The sequence below is a fragment of the Channa argus genome, chromosome 19, assembly GCF_033026475.1.
Source record: "Channa argus isolate prfri chromosome 19, Channa argus male v1.0, whole genome shotgun sequence".
In the NCBI taxonomy this organism is placed as follows: domain Eukaryota; kingdom Metazoa; phylum Chordata; class Actinopteri; order Anabantiformes; family Channidae; genus Channa; species Channa argus.
This window is the reverse complement of record NC_090215.1, coordinates 8,344,878-8,366,441: the sequence shown is the minus strand read 5'-3', so window position 1 is coordinate 8,366,441 and position 21,564 is coordinate 8,344,878. Positions and strand designations below refer to the sequence as shown.

The following is a 21,564-nucleotide window of genomic DNA, read 5'->3' as shown; positions in this document are numbered from 1 at the left end:
GCTCAAGCATGACTGAGACATATTAAAGGTGCACAGATACAGTTTTCCTTTCACTTTAAATTAGAATGACGAGCCCTGGCACATCATTGTCATCTCAGTTATCTAAAGCTCCTTTGTTGTTTTGGTCTAGGGAGTTGTTTTAGGCAATATGTCAAGTCATTGGTACTCTCCCTAAAATGACACTGTGTGGATTAATTATTCAGTATGATTGATATTTAAAAAGCTGGTCCTGCCACAGATGAGTGAGTTCAGTTCAGTCTGTTCTAGGATACATATACAAAGTGTTCTTGTCACAGTCATTAGTACTTTGACTGATGGCGTCTGCCTAATGAAGAAAAGAAAACATAGTAGGAAGCAAATGTAGCCAGGAAGGACCAAAAAGCTAATTTCGTTTTTGATCATTAAAAATATGGAATTTATTGGCGTGTGTATCAGAAATGCTAAACAAGTAAACATAAGCATGCAGCCTTTGCCCTTAGTTCCAGCTACCACATCAGTCCAGCAACTGCTTTCTTTTCTTGTCAGGGACCATACACAATGCATTATAATGTAGCTACTGTATATTCAGTTTGTAATATGTACGTTTGTTATTGTGCAAATAAAGCCACTAATATAGTATATTCTTAATATATTTATAGCTAAAACAATGCTTGGGCTTTTTTGTAGTCAATGTGAAACAACCTGCAGCACCTAGATTTCTCTGCTACCTCTGTCCAACAGACACACTCACAACTGTATCGCAAGTGTCTTCATAGAAGTTTATTGATATTGGTGGCTATACATTGCATTAAGTGCACAACCGTATCCAGGTCTAACAAGTGTTGTATTCAGTACATGGAAACAAACCTGTCCAGTCTGTTTTTAACTTTTTCTGTCATGCGGCATAAATAGTCAGCTTCTTACAATTTCAAATCACTGTCACATGACTGAGTTTGTTGCTAATGAACATTAAATATGCACCTCAAGTAAACCCTCTTTGTGTCCTACAACAAAGTGTGTGGGGTCATAAATACATAGTGTCTGTAAATTGGGCAGAAGTCACGGAGCCTTTAAAATACCTGTAGTGTTACTGTGTTTTAACCTAAATTGCTTAATGCACTGAATACTGACTCGACAAACATCATCAACGAAAAAGCAACTGCAGTTTTGGGTGCAGTTAGGTTTCATATAAATTTAAATGAAATAAATGAATTCTGCAGAGCATTAAAAAAGATGATATGAATGTTTTCAGTAAAAATGCAGGGGAATAACAAAATGACTAATTTCATTGCATAAAATGAGAGGGAACAAAAGAGACTGAGCAAATGCTACATTTTTCTTCAAACATGTGTTTCTAATGGTACCATTATAGGAGATGAAGACAAAAGTGTAAAATAGCACTGAATAGAAACTGGGCTCAGAGTGGCCCCCGTCTGTCCAATATTCTAAAACTTCATTGGAAAGTCATTGTTTTCCTCAGTAGTCAATGATATTGCACTTTAATAGACACAGTGTGTGGCAGCAGAAGTAGATGGCTTTAAGGAAATTTAATTCAAATTGTGTCACTGTGTGAATTGAGTCACCCAAAACTAAAAAAAAAAAAAAAAAAAAAAAATTCAAATCATCTCAAATCTAAGGATGCCGCAATAATTGCTGATAGGGACCCTGCTCATTAGTGTACTGAGTCACTTCTTCATCACTGTCAGTTGACATTAACTCAAGATTTTATCACAATAGAAGATGACTCATGTTACATTATGTTCCGTGACAAAAACAATAATCTTAATCAGAAATGGTATGTGGAAACAGCGCAACGCTGTGGGAAAATGCATCATAAGAAAAAACATTACGTGTAATGACTGGTGGGATTTTTCTGTGTGAAAGACAGTTACAATATCCCATAAGTTATCGCTGTTTCTAGTTTATGCCAAATCAGTTAAGCATTGAGATCTATCAGCCTATAGTCAAATGTTATAAAATTAAAATATTTTTGTGTTGAAAAGGGGCTAATTATGTATCACTTACAAACTGCAAAGAATCCAGGAGCATTGCATAACAATCCAATTTTATGCATCAGTGCTTCCCATAGCCTTGATAGGTTTATTTGGATTTACACCAATCAGCCTCAACTTTAAAACTATTTTCTGCCAATTACACCACTTTACTGCTGTGAAAATACATGGGGATGTAAAATTCATATCAGCTCAGATGAATCTCTCAAATTCTAACTTGAGAACCAATGCATTGCTGCTTTCCTCTTCTACCTCCTTCTTCCAACCTCCATCATATACCCATCCTTCGGACCCCACACTCGCAGCAGAATTTGGCAGATTCAACCGGGTACTTGGTCCCACAAGCATGACAGAACTTGCTCTTCATTGATCCATTGCCAACTTCGTTCCTGCCATCGACATTGTTCCTGAGAAATGTTACAAAGATGGCCAAGCAGCTAGGTTAGAATCTACATACATTGTTATTCCTCAGGTAGACTTCTATTCCTGGTTGCCTGGTAGCTCTATGGGTAGAGCAGCAGGATGGGGTGCAGATGTCAGTGGGATCAAATCCCAGCCTAACCACCAGGTGTGTCCCTGAGCAAGCCAGCTGAGGGCAAGCACCTGGGCGCCCCCCGGTGGCTGCCCACTGCTCCCCCCCAGGGGGATTGGCTAAGTGCAGAGGAAGAATTTCATTGTTCTATTCTATGTGCAATATATATATGTAGATCATATTGAGCACATCTCTTCTATTCAGAGCTGGAAACACTGTTCATGTTGTTAACAGATTTTTAAACATTTCAATAATGTATGGACCTAAATATGAGTTATTTTGGACATGTTTTTTTTTTTTTTTTTTTACTGGTTTCCACGTTGGTGAAGAGGCAGCAGCTTCACGTAGGCTAAATATGTCAGTGCTTTGGTCACAGCTACCAAATATCAGAGCAAGAATGAGCATGAAATAAATTCTTGCAGCTTTGTTTTCAACAAAACATTGCTGCAGAACACTCAGGACACATTCATCCTGCAAAAATGGATAAGGTGCAGACAAGGAAACATTCAGTCACTTGTGGTGGACTGAGTGTTCAACAAGGAATGCTGCCAATTTTTCCAATTTCTTCCTGTCGGGAGGAGTTAGCGGTGGAACGTATGAAAGGTCAGACTGTCTGCAGAGAGAGTCTAACCTGTATGTTGATGTGAGAGGTGTACAGACAGCAGCATTGGTGATCAAAAAACTGCACACCCCAAGCGTTTTTCACATTTGCTACAAAAACATGTTGCTGCTGATGTGAGAGTACTCACTCCTACCCTTAATACTGCGTAGCATTTGTATATCATATGTCTACGTTTTTTAATTTCTGGTGATCCATATATTGTTTTATTACACAAAATCTTAAGTTTTATGTAGCACTATTGTCCACAAGGAAAACCATTTCATTTCCTCATACAAATGGCATGTGTAGTATGTGTGTAAATCACAATAACCTTGAATACCTTTCCTGCAAGCATAACTCCAAGCTGCTGTTCGACGACATATTTCAACTTAAACTGATTAAATTTAAATAGGCAGTTTTGTTGGGTGCTTAAACATTTAAAAAATATGAAGATTCTTTTGTTCAAGGCTCCATTCTTCTAGAATATGCATATATCAGAAGAAATGCAAAAAAGACATTGTTCAGACTCACACATTAGAAAGAAAATAGATATTTCAGCTGTAATAAGCCACATGAGTGGCATCAGGATAATAAGGCATCAGGATAGTCAGCAAATCTACATGCTGGTTGTAATCTCGTTGATTTTCCATCCCTTTTAACGTGGCCTTCTGTGGTGGAAATCTGCTCAAGTGTTAGCTCACCGAGATATGTAGGTGTCTACTTTCTTCTTGTTGAATCCTAATAAAGACTGGGTGTTCTTCACTGAGCCACAGCCGGTGCTCACTGCTTGGGTCTTACTCCCCACGCTTATATTGTTTAAAGAATAAAGAGAGAAAAGAGAGAGTTGTGTCAAATGCACATCCCTTTAAGGGCTGGGTTCAAATGGAGTTTTAAGCTGCTACTGATATGCTATGATCACAGTTATACTGACCTTTTATGTTTACGAGGCCACCAGTCAGTCAGTGTTGATATCCTTAATTATTTATCAGGTAGCCTCAGTTAAAGATACGGTAGATCAAATATGTTTTGGCAGGAACTAAATTCCTAAACAAATCTTAATGTGCAGAGGTGCTGTCAAATGCTTTTATGACCTAGATTTACTGAACAGAATAGCAGCAGTGCAGTTACACTGCATTCCATCTAATGGAGTGATGCTGAGATCCTCCAATTCCGGTTACCTTGTTTTCCTCAGAAACAAAGGGCAAGTCAGAGTGAAGCGAAATGATACAGAGTCTCTTGCTACCACTACCTCCAGTCCCCAAAGCTGCACATTGTAACATAAATTTCAGTGGCACATATAGGTTTGTACACATGTACAAGCCTATACGTGAACCTATATATATAAAAAAAAAAAAAGAAAAGAAAAAAAAAAGACACTATTGTGTGTGTGTTCTCACCCTGATGGAGGGCTCGTAAGACCAGAGGCATTACTCTTCAATAAACCTGAACAGACCTTACTAGAGGGGATTCCTAGCAGGAAAGAGGGAGACAAATAATGAGAAAGTCATACAGAATATGCGTGGTACTGTAGTCCATGTAATAACCATAGCCTGGTAGCCTATGAGAAAGGCGGTTTTTCAAATCATTTAATTTGCAAACCAATCACACATAAACAGAACTCTCCGAATCAAACAACACTCTGTGAGGCCGGATATACACAGCTGTTTTACCAGTGGGCTGTCCAACGCCTGGTCTCTGAGGTAAACGAGAGGCCACTGAAGGGATACTGGAAGCAGGACTGTTGACTTTCTTTACAGGAGCAGGAGCCTTGTACTGATTGGAAAAAAAAAAAAATCATAATAAAAATGGCTTGCAGAACAATATACTTGCTCTACTTGTAGACATAGAAGCTATAGTTTATGTTCACTGTCCTGTATCTTTCTTTACAGTAGATAACCATGATTTGTGTCAAGTGCAAATATCCAAATATTTGTGATAGCTTGGTGCTACAAACTACAAAAACCTGTAAAAATATAAACACGTACTTCACCATAACAAAGTGTGAAACCTAAACGACATAATAATTAATGGCTAAGGGTTACTCATTATGACGGAAAAAAGCAGAGCTCTTAATAGAATTTATTGGACCCTGCTGCTTTTATTGGCTGACAGTTCAACTCCTTAGTGATGTTGCCTAATTGTTGCCAAGTGACTGGTAGCTGCACAACCTGGTGCAAAGTGGAAAAATCACCATGGTAATGAAAGGCAAGGAATTGTTATGGAGTAACAAACAACCCTTCTTAATCATAGAATTGGCAACAACACAGAATTAAGAATTGCCTGCCCAAGCAGGAGCAATGGCGTAGGCATGTACACATACACTACAATCACAGACACTTTCACCTAATCCCTGTCTCAAAACACTATTTTTTTTCAGGGCATGTTTTAATGATGTATGTTTGAAAACACTGTACACCAGATTTACATTGGCTCATATACGCATATTAAATACAGTTGGACATATGAAAATGAAAATAATATTTTCCAAAATGTGTACATACCTGTGTGCGAACAGGAGGCTTCTTGGACTCAACCAATTTGCCCTTGTTGGGCATACGGGCAGCCTGCTCCTGGCAGAACTTGATGTGTCTGTCAGCTGCACTCTCGTTAAACCTCCGCTGACAGTGAGGGCACTGGATATAGTCTGGAAACGGAAGAGGTGGTGGAAATAAATATATCTATCATTCAGGATGGGCAGATAATGTTTTGCAGTGTTGGAATATATTATATCGAAGCTTATTAAATTGAGAAACCGGTGTGGCTAATGATGACTGAAGCTTTAGTTCATTTTATTTTATTAATATTAATGTCACATAACGCTTTAATGCAGTGGCACATTCATTTAATGAAATACTATAAAACTAGAACTTTAGGTTTTTTAAAAACTAAAATTTACACTAAAATTAACAAATCGGTGGGGGCTGTAGCTCAGTTGGTAGAGCAGTCGTTCACAAACCACATTGGTTCGTCTCCTGGTTTCTAGCTACTAGCTTCAAGTCGAAGTCTCTCTGGGCAAGACACTAAACCCCCAAGTTGTCCCTAATGTCTGCTCCTTAGTTGTCACTCACTTTGGATAAAAGCATCTTCTAAACAACTAATTGGGATTTTAAGTGTTGAAATACCCTGGTCTTTAGAGGCTGCTGTAGGTTTTACATGCCACCAGACGTCACTGTACTCGCCACAATCATGTAAATTATGAACGTAAAAAGAGAAAAGGAATATTTCTGAATTTTTTAAGCAGGTCTTAAAAACGTATAAGATATTTGGCATCTGATCACGGTTTTTGGACAATAAAAGTGTCCTCCTTTGTGCTTTCTTTGTTTTGTGTCCCTGAAGGTTTTTTTTTTAAACTCACTGTAAGTCTACACTGTTCACAGCCCGTTTTCATGCAATCAATCAATCAATCAATAAATAAATAAATTAAATACTAAAATATTAGAAAAAGAACTTCAAAGTTCACTTGAGACTCATAAAACTTAAGTGGTCGCATTGAGCTACATCAGAGATGGATCTAAGACAAATTTCACTTTTTTTTAATTCTCCTAAACTGCCGCTGCAACTGCAGAAGCCAATAGTTGTGTCAACCTTTGAATTGTAGGAAGATTTTACATCATATAATAAAGTACATATTTATGATAATTTTGGCAGCATGACAAATCTTAACTGGTATACAAAACAATTTCTACCCCATATTTCTGATTTTGTCAGTAATGTTACATACCCTATGTTGCTTTAACAAGATTTTCATAATTATTTGTTGAGCAATAATTAGTCTACAATGGAACCATCAGCTGTTGTAATCAGCTCCTTTGTTGTTAGACTTTTTTATTTTGGTTACAAACTGTTACCTGGGTCATACGTAGGAGGAGGAGGTGGGGGTAATGGTCCACCATCTTTTATGACCTGAGTGAGGGCCTTGGCAGCCCGGATGGTAGAGATGAAGTCCTCATGTTTCTTGCGCCAGTTGGACGGTTTCTTCGGGGGTTCTGCCTAGCAAGATGTATACAGATGCTATTTGCACCACATCCAACATGCCATTAAAACATGCTACTGAGTATTGACCTCAATGAGTCACTGTGGACATTATTTCCCCCCTCTTTTAGTGTCTCTATTTATTATTTAACTTAGGAAGAAATCTTACAAAGCAAGCAGGGTTAGGCTTCCGACTTCTTCCAGCTTCTGATTCTTGTAACCAATAAATAAAAAAGAAATTTATTTCTATTCAGTGGAAAAGCAAATTTTTTACAACGGAAGTCTGAGCCTTATCAAAAGCTGATGATTTCTGACAGAAGTTGTTCACTAAGCATCCTGAGAGCTGCTTCTGTAGAAACATGATAACCCTGCTGTGTTCCTACAACCTATCCTGTTACAGTTCTCAAGTATCCTGTTACAAGTCCTCAAGTGCTTGTCTGATGAAGACAGATGACTGGGAGAGAACTGACTTTAAAAATGTACTGGATTGAGATATACAAGTATACATCTCATTCCAAACTCCCAAACTGCCAGAATGGGATACAAAGAGAATCATTTAACATTTAACATATTTCCTAGATGCCACAAAAACTAAGATTAGTGACATTTTAGTAGAATGATAGAGTGAGTTTGCAGCAGTAATGTTAAAGTTTCTTCTGGACGTATACAGTGCTTCAAGAAAGTATTGACAGCACTTAACCTATTCCACATTTTGATATGTTACAGCCTTATTCCCAAATGAATCAAATTCATCCCATAATGAAATCATGAAAGTAGTTCATGAAATCTTTGAAAATGTAGAAAGAATTAAAATTATTCACAGTCTTGGCCATGACACTCAAAATTGAGCTCACAAACCAACTCATGAAGTCCAAGGAAGGTCTGTAGATCTCCGAAACAGGATTGTATCGAGTCACAGATACGTTTCTGTAGCACTGAAGGTCCCAATGAGCACAGTGGCCTCCATCATCCGTAAACAGAAGAAGTTTAGAACCACCAGGACTCTTCCTAAAGCAGGATCCTCGCCCAAACTGACCAATCGAGAGAGTAGGACCCTAGTCAGGGAGGTGACCAAGAACAAGATGGTCACTCTGAAAGACCTCCAGTGTTTCTCTGTGGAGAGAGGAGAACCTTCCAGAAGAACCACAATCTCTGCAGCACTCCACCAATCAGGCCTGTATTCTAGTGGAAACCACTTCTCAGTAAAAGGCACATGACAGCCCGCCTGAAGGACTCTCGGACCATGAGAAACAAAATCCTCGGGTCTGATGAAACAAAGATTGATTTCGTTGACCTGAATGCCAAGTGTCATGTCTGGAGGAAACTAGGCACTGCTCACCTCCTGGCCAATACCATCCCTACAGTAAAGCATGGTGGTAACAGTATCTTGGTGTGGGGATGTTTTTCAGCGGCAGGAACTGGAAGACTAGTCAGGATTGAGAGAAAGATGAATGCTGCAATGTACAGAGACATCCTTGATAAAAACCTTTTCCAGAGCACTCTGGACCTCCGACTGTGGCTGCGGTTCATCTTTTAACAGGCCAACGACCCTAAGCACACAGCCAAGATAACAAAGGAGTGGCTACGGGACAAATCTGTGAATGTCTGCTCCTGGCCCAGCCACTCAAGGACATCTCTGGAGAGATCTGAAAATAGCTGTGCACCCATGCTACCCATCCAACCTGATGGAGGTTGATAGGAACTGCAAAGAAGACTGGGAGAAACTGCCCCAAAACAGGTGTGTCAAGCTTATAGCATCATACTCAAAAAAGATTTGAGGCTGTAAGTGGTGCGAACGGTGCTTCTACAAAGTATTAAGCAAAGGAGGTGAATACTTATGTGCATGTGATGGTTTTTATTTTTTATAAATTGTCAAAGATTTCAAACAAATTCACTTTCATTTAGTCATTATAGGGTATTGTTTGAAGAAAATCAATTTTGGAATACGGGTGTAATATTGCAAAATGTGGAAAAAGTTAAGAGTGAAATACTTTCTGGATGCACTGTATTGAGACCTCATGAAATCTTTACTATGGTAGAGCTATAAACCAAACTCTATAAGAGCGCTGTCAAACAGTAACTTGCACCTACATCAGGTTTGAAAGAATCTTAGTTGCACAGCCAGAAAAGCTAGCACTAAGATGGTAATTATAGAAGAAAACAAAAATTAATTTTGATAACTTTGATAATATTGTCAGTTTAAGATTGTATGTGGGAAAAGAACCAGTATTTGTAGCGAGAAGCGGTAAAAGGGTCCTGAATCTAAAAATCATATATACAGAGAAAAAAAAAAAGAAAAAAACATAAAAAGACAAATCAACTTACTTTATCAGTAGCAGATGAACTTTGTGACTGAAACACAATTAAAAGTAGTTGAAAATAATCTAGCAACACAAAACACTGAACGTCCTACAAAAAAAGCAAAAACTCAAAACATGAGCTGTTGACCACAGTAATGATCTTAGTGTTAAAAATATTGTTCACGAGTCAAAGTAAACCGGGCTTCGGGTATGGCAGCAGATTTTTTTTGAGCTGTGCGACCTGATCATCATACAGCGTCTTGACTTGTCATATAAACTTTTATTTTTATGTTTTTCATTTCCACTAGTGCTGTTCAAACAGTTAAATGGACAATCTGAATGATTAACAAAAAATAAATGGTCATGAATGTATATGAATATAACTTTATGTAATATTTTGCATGTAAACTAATAACATTGTTTTTAACAACAAATTCTGTTTAAATTTGCATTAGTTAAGTTGCATATTCTCCAAGATTTACAGCTTAGAGCACTTCCTTCCCTTAGAGCAGTATATATTTCTAACCAAAATGAACTGAATATATAGACATCAAGCACAACTCTTTAGCTCAGTGATCGAACGATGGTGGAACGAGCTACCAAACTCTGCACGCTCAGCAAACTCACTCACAATATTCAAAAAACGGCTGAGAACAGAACTCCTCCGCACCTTCCTATGCACTTAAAAAACAAACAAACAAAAAAAAAACTACCTTCTGCTCTTTATTGCACTTGCATCTCATGAAATGTGAACACTTTTCTGATAGAACTTTGCTTTGATGTTTTCTCTTTGACTTAAGATTTTTGCTTGCCTTGTAAATCGCTTTGAATAAAGGCATCTGCTAAATGACTAAATGTAAATATATTGTGATTTTTCCATCCCATCATCATCAGTTGCACCCTTTTACCTTTGGTTTGATAGGTTTGAGTACAGGGATGTCTGTGCCCTCAGCTCTCTGTCTACTGGAGTCAAAAACCTTCCTCTTTTTGGCTGCTGACTTTTGGCAGATTTTAGTATGCTTTTCCTGCAAGGAGAGAAAAAGATTTACAATTACACAATAAAACACCACAAATGGTTCTGACATTTGGGAAATTACTTTCCTTTTACTAGTACATTTACTTTATTGTTATTACTAGGAAACATGTTGCAATGACTACTTGAAATTGGAAACTATAAAATGGAAAAGCCCTACTTTGTTTACATGTTAGGGTTCATGGTTTTTTTTCATCCAAGCAGTGCTATTACAATAATGCACAACTGTCTATATCTTTTTGTGAAATTACTATAAAGAAAGGTCACAGTACAATGTGTAAAGTATTTTGTAATTCAATTATACAGTAAGTGTTGTATGTCAGCAAATGTATTCTATAAAACTCACATCCTTGATATAGTTTTGAAGTAGTTTCAAGTTTAAAAATCTGCATTGATTCATTCCCAGCGAGTTCCATTAGGTAGCAACCACGTGTGGTGTACATTTGCTTTAACAAATACTTTTAATGCTTTGTAAAAAACATTTTTCAGTCCATCACAGCATCTTCTTGGCCAATGAGATCACATTATCCGAACAGCCTATATCCTGTCAGCTGATAATGACTGTTCTGTGGAAAATACTGTTTCCACAGCAACCTCAACATGTCAAATACAAATGGTGTATGATAATTGGAACAACATGTTGACCATAGGCCCAAATATGGATGTGGGTTAAAGTGAATGAAATATACTGTATCTTGTCATGTCTCCCATCACGGCACAGCATTTTCCTTCTGATATCTTTTTTAGTATGTTAGACACGATGGCCAGGGAGCAGTTTTTACCAGGACTTTAGGTAAGAAGGATCTTTTACAGATGTTGCACTGAACCAGATCCTCAACAGGAGGAGGGTCAAAATCTGCAAGAACAACAATAATGAGGTCATTAAGCGTCAGGGAGAACACACAAAATGGGTCCCCCTTGATTTACTTATGGAATACTGATGTGAATAACACCTGTTTCTTATCACACAATCATTATCTGATACCCTTTGGAGTTTTGCTATGACAACACAGAGTGTTTTCGACACGCTTTGAAAAAAAAAAAAAGGATAAGGATATTACTGCTATCATTTGTTGATTTTACAGAAATACCACCAGAACTATCCACATTTGGATTAGGCTTAAGGTGCTGAGTATTATTCAGTACAATCAACGTCTGACTGTTTCTTGCAAAGCAGTAACGTCATTATTTAAAGATTAATTTAGCTAGGAAGCAGCATGCTAACACTGTAGCCACTATGGCTACTGTCGGTATCAAAGCCCTTCAGAGACAGTAAGCAGCTAGCTTCATCTTTGGCACTGGCGTTACCTAGCATTGCATGGGCTACAATCCAAACAAAAAAAAAAGGTCGCTGGAAGAAACAGGCAAGCAAACGCGTCTTTGCGTCTCTAATTTACCAAAAATCCAAACGAAGAAGCCGTGGGCTCGGCTCTACCACCAAACCGCCAACAAGAACGTCAATTTGTCTCACCTTCAAATTCTTCCATCATTAGGTTATCCGTTGTCTGTGGGTGCTGCCGCTGTTATTACAAACGCCCAGCCGCAGCCAGAGGAAGTGAAAGGATTCCCTCCTTCTCAATTCCGGTTTAGCTGACCACAGCGAAAATTGTCCTGAAATTAGCGGCATTAGCGTTTTTGACAAAATTAAACATGCGCCTCGAAATGCTTAAAAGAGGGACTTCTGGGTCACGGTAACTTACTGATCGGCTTCAACACGATACAATATTATTCTTTTCTGACAGCGTTTTGAATACTTTTTAGGGTGGGAACTATCTTGACGTTACTGATCTTTGGATAACAAAAGCAATTGGCTTGTCTGATGCCTCTTCATCCATGCATTTGATTGGTTGTTACTGCATGGCTAATGCAGGGTGCACCACGCTAACAGGTAACATCCAGGAACCTTTCCTCCGGAAACCTTTCCTGGTTCCTATTTGATGACCTAAACGTTGTTCTAGAAACGTTCTTTAGGGTATGCTGGGTCTAAAATAAATAAAAACGCACTGACAATGCTTTGCGTGACAAACACCACGACTTCTGTGTATTTGTAAAATAAAATATTAGCATAAATAAATACGTTTTATTTCATTATAAATAAATGATTAGTGTTCGCCTGTGATTTGAATAACTTGCGTCATTCATTTGGTGTGGCCGCCATCTATGGTTCAAAATGCAACACTTGAGTTTATCCAGTCCAGATTGGGGGACTCAAAAAACTCATTAAACTGACTGACTTAATCTGCTGATGGTGGAAAAACTGTTTTTAGAATGTCTAATATGTGGGAGACACTTGCAGCACTTCCTTCTGAGTTGCTTTCCCACTTTTAATGGGACAAACAGTCAACATTGTTTGTTTGGCTGATGTCCACTGTAGCCTTTTTACCAGGCATTGGTGGTGTAAAGGCCCAAATGTATTTGTTTGGAAAAAGGAGCTTGTGACTGGAATGTCATATGTTCAATTCCTGGACCTGCAGGGTAAAATTTGAGAGGGACAAGTACAAACCATGGTGAAAACAAAATAAAAAGCTCAGTGCTCACACAGGTCAGAATGTTGTACTGGACAGCTTCTGTGAATGTGGTCAGAGTGATCCTGAAAATGTGCCCTCTTGGCCAATCTTCCCTAAATAAACAAAGGTTTTAAAAAAAAATGCCTGCATTTCTGAAGGAGCCAAAGCACCGATGCCTCAAAGACTCAACTGTGCATTTTTTTTTACTTCTGTTTTGTTCCATTTATAAAGAAAAGCCTGCTAAAACTTGTAGTGCTATTAATATAACTGACATCAGGTCTTGAACAACTTAACTAGTGTCTGTTCTTGTTGCTTTTTTTTTTTTTGCTCAAACACTTGCACAGATCAAACACTCGGAAATTCCCAATTTAGCATATTGAGCACATGTTTGTTGAATGGAGTAATTCACAGCTTGATGCAATGAGACTACAGCAAATGTCTCTTCATCACAAGACCTCTTGTTTTCTCTCTCTCTCTCACACACACACAATACATTCACAATAAAAGCCCTGTATTGTTCTATAATGACTTACTATCTTTGAGAATGTTTGCAGTGTTTCTTTCCGCTTCTTTTGAACGGCCTGAATAAATGCAATACAACATTTTTTACTTTTCTAACATATTTGCAAACATTTCTAAAAATGTACTTTAAAGAAAAATGCAAATATCATTTTACGATAGTAACTTTCAAATGTGCCATAATGTTTCCAAGTAACTGTTAAGCCCTGATATCTATTTTTATATGACTTCCTCTGAGACTGCTGCTTTATTATCTTGTTGACAATTATAACTAATAAATACAATGAAACCTGGCACATTTACTCTTCCTGCTTTCCTGCCAGCCTCCCCTTCCAACCTGCTTCTCACCACACCTTTGGCTACGCAGCGCAGCACACACACACACACACACACACACACACACACACACACCCACCCATTCTCCACAGTCCTTGGAGTACAGTAGCTTTCCATTGTCATTCCCAGTTTTGTCTCTGGACCGATTGTATGATCTTGTGTATGGAATTTGCTTGCTGATCTCTACCTCGTTTGTCTGAGTTTGTCTGTCCTTTCTGACATATCGTGCCTGACTCACACTAAATATATATGAGAAGCCTTGTTTACACATGGTACATTGCACCAAAAGAGATTGTGTCTATTTATATATATATAAAACCAGCCATGATTAAATCACCGTAACTCACCCAGAAAAATTTGGTTTCTATACATTTTATTTTTTGTTAAAATAAACATAAGTGCAGAACAACAGCATAATGAGTAATACTACATAAGAGTAATACTTTATAAGCAACATTTTTGTGAGAAAGTATATAACATAAATGATATGTGATGTAGATGAGACAATCCAAGAAACCATGTGCATCCTCACTACACTTTAGTCAGAAACATAACACACACAGAATTTGGTTTTTAATGGTTAAATAGATCCCTGTGCCATACAATGTGGGAAGGTTTTTGTTTTTTGTTCTCCAGTGTTTAGTTGCCCAAAGGAATTCTGTTTATCCAGAACGGACTAACATTCTTGTGGGATAAAATATCCATGCATGTCCATTTGAAGCTCAGCGTTCACATATGCTCGAGCTACTTCTTTGAATGTTTGGCCATCAAGAATCAGGATGAAACCAGACTGGTCTGGGTTGGAGCTGATAACTGATGTTATGACTACACCTGCAAAGGGAAAAGAAAAGGGACTTGTTTGAATGGCAGCAGGTTTTTAACTTTACTTAGGCAGGTATTCCTATTCATTCATACTCTAGCTGATATGCATACAGTAACATATACAGGTTACTGTTATCAAAACTGAATGGTTCTATCTAATTGCAGTATCCTTGATCAATCATCTCTGATCTAGCCACTAGCCAGGTGATGAAGCCAAACCTGAACAAAATCATCATGTTGGGTCTTCACCTTGATGAGACTTTTCGGAGATGGAAGGACATCCTAACTAGCTCCTAGCCTCCATCTAATTATGTTTTTTCTCTTCCTAAGTTTCCAGTCTCAGGCCCCTCTTGCCTCTAAAGTTTCTCCACAACCAGTTCCCTCCTGACAGCTGCTGTTGCTTTGTTGCAAGTAGGCTCCCACAAAACCCACACTGTACCTGCTCTACAATGTACCTTTGCACATTTAAAGTCCTCTTTTCCATACCTCTGTGGCAGGTTAATACAAGGAATAAATAGTACATATCATAAATTGTGCATGTACACCACATAGTATTCTCACCATCATCCTCTGACTCTCCAGTTGGTCTGGGAATGAACACTGGCTCTGATGGCGAGCAGTTTTCTTCATACCAGTACATCATTTCCTTGGTTTCTGTGTCAAATTTCCCAATCTGCATAAATGGAATATTTTGAGAACAATAATTAAAGCACAGCTTTATAATTTTGTATCTGTAAAAGTTATGTATATGCAGTATACAGCATGTCGTGTTATCACTGCGTGACAGATTCAGTGAGAAATCAGAGTGCTGTACAAATAGACGCAGGATTTACCTTCACAGTATCTCCTTATGTGAATGACAAGCAGTGATAACACCTGAGAACCTTAGATTAGCAATTCAGCTAAAATTGTTCATTGGCGCAAAAATAATAATGAATTAATTCAGTCAAGGTTTTGTTTTATAATAACATGCAATGATGTTTTAAAGCATCCATCTGAGAACATTCTGATTAAATGAGTGAACTAATAGACAAAGGCATTTTTGACTGCAGGTTTATTTCTTCAGTTCATTGAAGAAAAGGAGGTTGAAATGGGTTTGTAACTAGATTGTGTATTTTAATTGGCTGCAGTGTCATTGTTTACAGAAGACCTCAAGTGTTACCACAGCTATGTCCGGCAAAGTAGGAATTAATAAAAACTGTGGTTTAAACCAAGATGTTTCCTGTTTGTACCCATTTCCATATGCAGTGACACACAAGGGTAGCTCCTTCTTAAGAACTTTAAAACTCAATACTTTGAAGTCCTGCTGAGTTTGCTTCTTCCTTTAATTGTTTCTGGTACTTTGACATGCAAGCATACCCAATGGATAAGACAAGTGGGCATCGCGCCTACTGTAGAGCCACAAAAACGGTAAAGCATTTGTTGAGACAGACAGTATTTCCATCCTTTCGACGTGCCCAAGTCTCAGTCCTGCAGTTTGCTTCTTCCTTCTGTGATAACACGGCTAACAGGAACAATCTGTTTCCACGTAACTGATAACTGCTAGCTTCAAGTCTCTCGTGGCAAATGACACTTTCTGTAAAGAAATCACAAATGCTAGTTCTGTTCTGCAGCATAAAAAGAAAAAAAAAGAGGAATGTTACCTTTGTTTTCAGGGTAGACTCCTCTACACAGGTCCCATAGACAAACCTGTGCCTCTTGCCGTTGATATCGTAATTAATTCTGGGTAAATCAAAGCCTAACAGAAATAAAGTTAGTTTTTGGTATTTGAATGGAGAAGTCATTACGCTCACACAATGTAACAAATAAGAAAGGGTTTGTCTGGTTTTACCTTCATTAAGTACCTCTGCCTGGCAGATAAGTTTTCCTTCTTTCTCCTTCACAGCAGTGGCAGTCGTGTATTTGAGAGTCACCAGGTTTTCTGCTGATGGAATGCTCTGCAAAAATCGCTCAAAAAGTTGAGCCTATTTGTTAGAGGACAGTTTCTAAATGTTTGGATAAAAATCATCTGTACATATTCTTAAAAATCGCACCTTGTCTGCCTGTACGGGAAGTGCAAATCTCCTGTAGCTGGATTTGGCAAAGCTCACATCACTGGCGTCAGTTTTTTTCTTCAGGTAGAACATATCATAAAGCTTGTTATCACTGTATGCGATAACGTCAAAGATCACATGACCATCATCCTCAAAAGCGTTAATGTGATGGTAGACGACCATTGCTCCAGTATAGTACTTTGTCTCAACTTCTTTGCCAGTGTTTCTGTCTATCAGGTGGATCAGAGTCTGATGAAGAAACAAACATTTAGGAAAACATTACCCAACTTCTCCAGGTCACTGATAAAGAATACCCCCCTCCCCCCTTGTAGCTACAGCTGCTTCATAATGGGTTCAGCTTTATGAATATGACTTACATAAAAGGCTAAAGAGACGGACAGCAGTGCTCTCTTACATTTTCCTCAGGGCAGAACTTCAGGCAGCTCGCCCAGTTGACTCCCCTCATGTACGCTGTGGCCATCCTGATGATGTCCAGTTTGAAGGGCTGCTCGATGAAGATAAAGTAGTTGTCCGTCATGCCAAAGCTGTGGTAGTAGCTGGGTGTGAGTAAAGAGCGACAGGGAACTGTGCAAAGAACCCTCGCATTCTTCAGTGCATGGCAGTTTTTGCCTTTGTCTAAAATAATCGAAAAACAAAACAAAAAAATAAGCAGAAAAAAGATCAACCATCATCACTTATACACCTATAGGGATATTATGACAAGTGAAGAAATAGGGACATTTCATGGTTCAATATTATCGACATCTAGGTCATCAAATACAGCTGGTGGCAGGAAAAAGTAGAGCAGGTTACGAGGTTCATTTACCTTTCTCTGGCACAGCAGGGACTTTGAACAGGATGTATTTAGTCTTGCCTTTCTCTGCTATTGAAGTTCCAATGTTATAGGCATTGCCCTCCTTGTCATAGTGCGGATGGGATGTAGCTAGATTTACAGGCAGGTACTTCAGATAGTCCACCTGTGTGAAATAATTTGGCACCTCGTCAGCTCTGAAACAAATTATTAATCTGGCTGCATGATAAGGGTGACTAAAAATCAGTAAATTAGGTTACTTTGTCCTGGGTGTCCAGGGTCACTGGGTCAATCTTGCGGATGTAGTTAGTTTCAGAGGTGGCGTGGTATTCGTTTCCATATTTGATGATATTGCTGGCCCCGTTGTCAGTAAAATCAGGTACTGTGTGGTTGAGAAAGGTAACCACCCTGAAAAGTAAAAAAAAAAGAGACATTTTTGTGAAATTGTAGTTGAAAGATAAGATTCATCCAACACAAAAGACCTTGAGTAACCCTCTCACACTGAGCGCACAGACGGTTATGGTTTTTAGGGCTTGTTTTTGAAGAACAGATGGGGGTTTTCTCCAACACAAAAGTCTCATTATTCCCTTAATAGACTTTCTTTAGAAATTAGTTAATTGATTGCAACTAGACAAATCAGACCATATTACAGAACTGTATGAATTGCAGTTACAGTTTATATGTTTTGAAATTGTAAAGAAATAAACATCTACAGAGGGAGAAAGCACTAATTTGGTCTGAATAACATTAAGAGTATGTGCTTACTTGACAATTACACTCTTGCTTGGATCTGGATACGCCATTGTGCCCATTTCAGACACAGCTATTCTGTTTGCAGCCATGTTCGCTTTATAGGTGTCACCTCTCAGGAATCTGCTTCTGTGGGTCATTTCACCTGCAATTAATTAAAAAATAATTATTATTATTTGTGTTGGTTCACATTTGTTTGCCCCTGGTAGCTTCTCCCCACGTCACAGATCAACGCGTGGAAAACAAATGAAAGTAAAAGGTGTTAACACCAACCATGTTTAAAGGTGAAGCTGTGCATAATGGCCATGCCATCAAACCAGTGGTTGTAGCTGGTGTCTCCCACCGAGAAGATGCCGGGACCGTTGCGCAGCAGTGTGCCCTGCAGCCAGCTGGGAATGCATCCTGTTTTAAAAAGAGAAACGCGAAAAAAACGAAAGCCATCAACGCCACACTTTCAGTAAGTTCTATAAAAGAGGAACAACTCCAGCTACCTTTTACTTCTGCCTTCGAAGGTTCCGGCGCCTCCACCGCGTTTTTCGGAAAGACTGCGAACATGGTCGTTGACGGAGTGAACACGGGGGTGTCCGGATAACACTGCAGTCCGACAACAGTGCAAACCCCTCCCTTTAAGACCCGGGACTCTCCTGCTAGGGGCTGGTATAGAGCGTGTTATCTTATCATATGAATTAAGATGAAATCCTGTCAGTATCTAGATCTTTAAACTGCACCTTTGGCACCTTATGTGCCTGCAGTCCACCTTACTTGTTTTTTATTCCTGATATGTCTGAGACATTTTGAGTAGACTTCTGGACAGATGGTTTATTGTATTTTGGTTTATCCCAGTAATTAAAATAATCAAAACAGTCTAAAGTAATAACACTCCAGGGAGTTCTATCAGAGCTACAAGTAACTTATTTTATCTGCTTTGATTATGCTTTATGGTCTTACATCACATGATAGCATACCCTTCGCTATCACACGGGGCAGAGGCTACCTGGGCTGTTCTTTTGGTTCTTGGAAAGCAGCAGGCAAAGTCTCAAAGCCACCGTGTGAACCATTACCAGCTTCAAGGCTGTTATGCTGTTCTTGATCTCTGGGTTGCTTAGTCCAAATCACCATCACTTCCCATTGAGTAATATTATTATTATTATTTTTATGGCATATGTATGGCTATTTCCAAGAACAGCCAGCTGCTGACATAACTGTAGGTGCTTAGATAACCTACAATGGGTGAAGTGATGACTTTGTTGTTTTTCTCAAACTTTAAACACTGACTAATATCAGCAGAACTTTGAAGAATGAATGTCTCCACTACTGTAGTTACCAAGAAAAACTGGTCACATTTCATCTAAATTGCATTTTAATTGAACTGTTAATTGAGCTGTTCACATTTTTATGACTTATCATGAGACATGACATATGCAGCAGCAGATTGTTCAAGACTGAGTAGATCTTAGTTTGTGTTGAATTATTGTCAATATGTCACAGCAACAAATGCCCCACATCAAATTATGAGAAAGTTATTCAGTTCTGACTTTCTCCATAATTAATCTTTCAGCGTTGTGCTATGCTAAGGTCTTGTGTCCCCTGGACAAACACAACGAGATCAGGAGAAAATACAACAAGGTGGCATCCAAACATTTTTGCGAGTCTTCATAGGCAAAATAAATATCTAAATAAATAATGATTTAATTAAAGCTTTAACTTTACGTCTTAAAACTAGTTACAAGATGAGTTAGAAGAAATACCTAAATGTTTTAGTAATATTAGCAAGAAGTCCTATAAAACCAAAGGTGCATCAGTATTAGCTGAACAATATCAAAAAACTGCTTATTATGCAAAATAACTAGTTATATTTTTGACAATGTTGTTATAATATTACATATGCAGAGTTAAAGTAAGTAAGTAATTCTTCATTTTCACAATTTCCCTCTTTTTTATAGCTTAACAATAAATAATGTCATATTCTTTTGGCAGTTAATACATGTGACATCCTACATTTTAAATAACAAAACAAACAATAAATCAATTTTGCCTGCACAATGTAAAATATTGCAGTTTGAAATGGAGTTGAAATTTGCTTCAATTATACTTATGTAAGTCGTATGAGTGCAGAGTTACATTCCATGGCTGCTTTCAAAACCCGATCATCAAGTTTGGCTTGTGTGTGCGTGCGTGTGTGTGTCTGTGTGTGTTTGCAGGGTGATAAGAGAGTCTTGAGGACCAACTTCCAGAGAGCAAACATCTATCTTGATTATGATTCTGCACTTTGATCACACTTTGGAGCCAAATGGGATAAGACAGGAATTTCCTGATCTTAATTGAAAGCTTTGGATGCTGTGACGGTCTTGTTTAAATCTTACAACAAAACCAGAAAACAGATGTTCACCTTTTGCAACAGTGTGTGAGGAAATTCTTGCTCACTGTCCCCATAATGACTGTTTGTAGAGCTTTTATTCTGTTTATGCCTTGACGTTATGACAATTTAATCCTCTCTTGTAAGGCGTTTTTGTCTCTTACCCTGTCAAATGAGAAGCTTGATCTTAAATGGTTGTTTTCATTAAACAGATAAAGAGATATGGTTTGAAAACCTTCGCTTTGTCCGTCCAAAATGATTACTTTGTTTAGCTCCATCATCCATCCAAAACGCATTCATTCAATTGCAGTCGTGCTGCAAGAACAGGGATTTCTTAAGAGAGCCCAAGGGAAATGGAAATACAGGAAAACATTGTCCTCTGGTGGTTCATGGAAGACTCTACATCAGGGAAAATCAGTCCAGACCCATCGGCTTGTTTTCCATTTATCCCAGCTCTACCCATTGGTGATTGAACACACCTGATCCAGGTGATCGGTGGTGGGTAGCGCAGGGATAGTTGGGAAAACAAGCAGCACAGCAACTCTGGGGGACCTGATACGAGCACCACTGTTCCATGTGGCAGCAGGTGTAGTAATAAAGAATAAAGTTAGAGCTGAATCAGACAGAGATGGTGTGTGTCACCAATGTACTATAATAATGTCAAATATGTGGCCTATCTGCCAGAATTATTAGCTGGATTTTACTGTGATGGTGGTTGGACTGTGTAGGCCTGGTTCTCTGGGGCAGTAACGCTAAAAAAAAACCATCTGAAGTAAGTCCGGTTTCTGTAGTGGGTGAGGACAGGAATATGATCTTCTCATTTTCTGTAATCTTAGTTACTGTACACATTATTTTCTTGAATCGTTTACTGTATTGATATGTATTAAACTTCCCTGTACGCAGCCATGAATTTTAAGTTCATAACAATGTTGAACAGGTTGAACAGGCTTTATTATTTTGAATTGCTTAATATGTCACCTTGGTTGAGGGTAACTATAGTT

General features: G+C 38.4%; 2 protein-coding genes across 7 annotated transcripts; both read right to left on the bottom strand.

The window, feature by feature from the left end:
- Nucleotides 1–744: 744 nt before the first annotated feature.
- zc2hc1a (zinc finger, C2HC-type containing 1A) lies at nucleotides 745–12,036 on the bottom strand. 5 transcript variants are annotated; one of them, XM_067486251.1, is made up of 10 exons: nucleotides 11,901–12,035; nucleotides 11,212–11,285; nucleotides 10,305–10,421; nucleotides 9,422–9,448; nucleotides 6,973–7,114; nucleotides 5,626–5,768; nucleotides 4,795–4,897; nucleotides 4,522–4,594; nucleotides 3,826–3,930; nucleotides 745–2,398 (listed from the first exon to the last, which is right to left on the bottom strand). In XM_067486251.1, exons 1-10 carry the CDS (start codon nucleotides 11,917–11,919, stop codon nucleotides 2,263–2,265), a joined length of 939 nt encoding a protein of 312 aa, XP_067342352.1. In that variant the 5' UTR covers nucleotides 11,920–12,035; the 3' UTR covers nucleotides 745–2,262. The 5 variants fall into 5 exon arrangements, with proteins under 5 accessions (XP_067342352.1, XP_067342354.1, XP_067342357.1 ...); XM_067486253.1 differs by lacking the exon at nucleotides 9,422–9,448 and having other exon boundaries at nucleotides 11,901–12,036; XM_067486256.1 differs by lacking the exon at nucleotides 3,826–3,930.
- Nucleotides 12,037–14,147: 2,111 nt separating this feature from the next.
- On the bottom strand, nucleotides 14,148–18,865 carry bco1 (beta-carotene oxygenase 1). Of its 2 annotated transcripts, XM_067486920.1 has the most exons (11): nucleotides 18,699–18,856; nucleotides 18,481–18,609; nucleotides 18,223–18,352; nucleotides 17,718–17,865; nucleotides 17,473–17,623; nucleotides 17,062–17,282; nucleotides 16,647–16,895; nucleotides 16,445–16,550; nucleotides 16,257–16,351; nucleotides 15,175–15,286; nucleotides 14,148–14,622 (listed from the first exon to the last, which is right to left on the bottom strand). In XM_067486920.1, the coding sequence occupies exons 1-11, from the start codon at nucleotides 18,760–18,762 to the stop codon at nucleotides 14,468–14,470; spliced, it is 1,560 nt and encodes a 519-aa protein (XP_067343021.1). In that variant the 5' UTR covers nucleotides 18,763–18,856; the 3' UTR covers nucleotides 14,148–14,467. The 2 variants fall into 2 exon arrangements, with proteins under 2 accessions (XP_067343021.1, XP_067343020.1); XM_067486919.1 differs by lacking the exons at nucleotides 14,148–14,622; nucleotides 15,175–15,286 and adding an exon at nucleotides 15,322–16,189 and having other exon boundaries at nucleotides 18,699–18,865.
- Nucleotides 18,866–21,564: the final 2,699 nt, after the last annotated feature.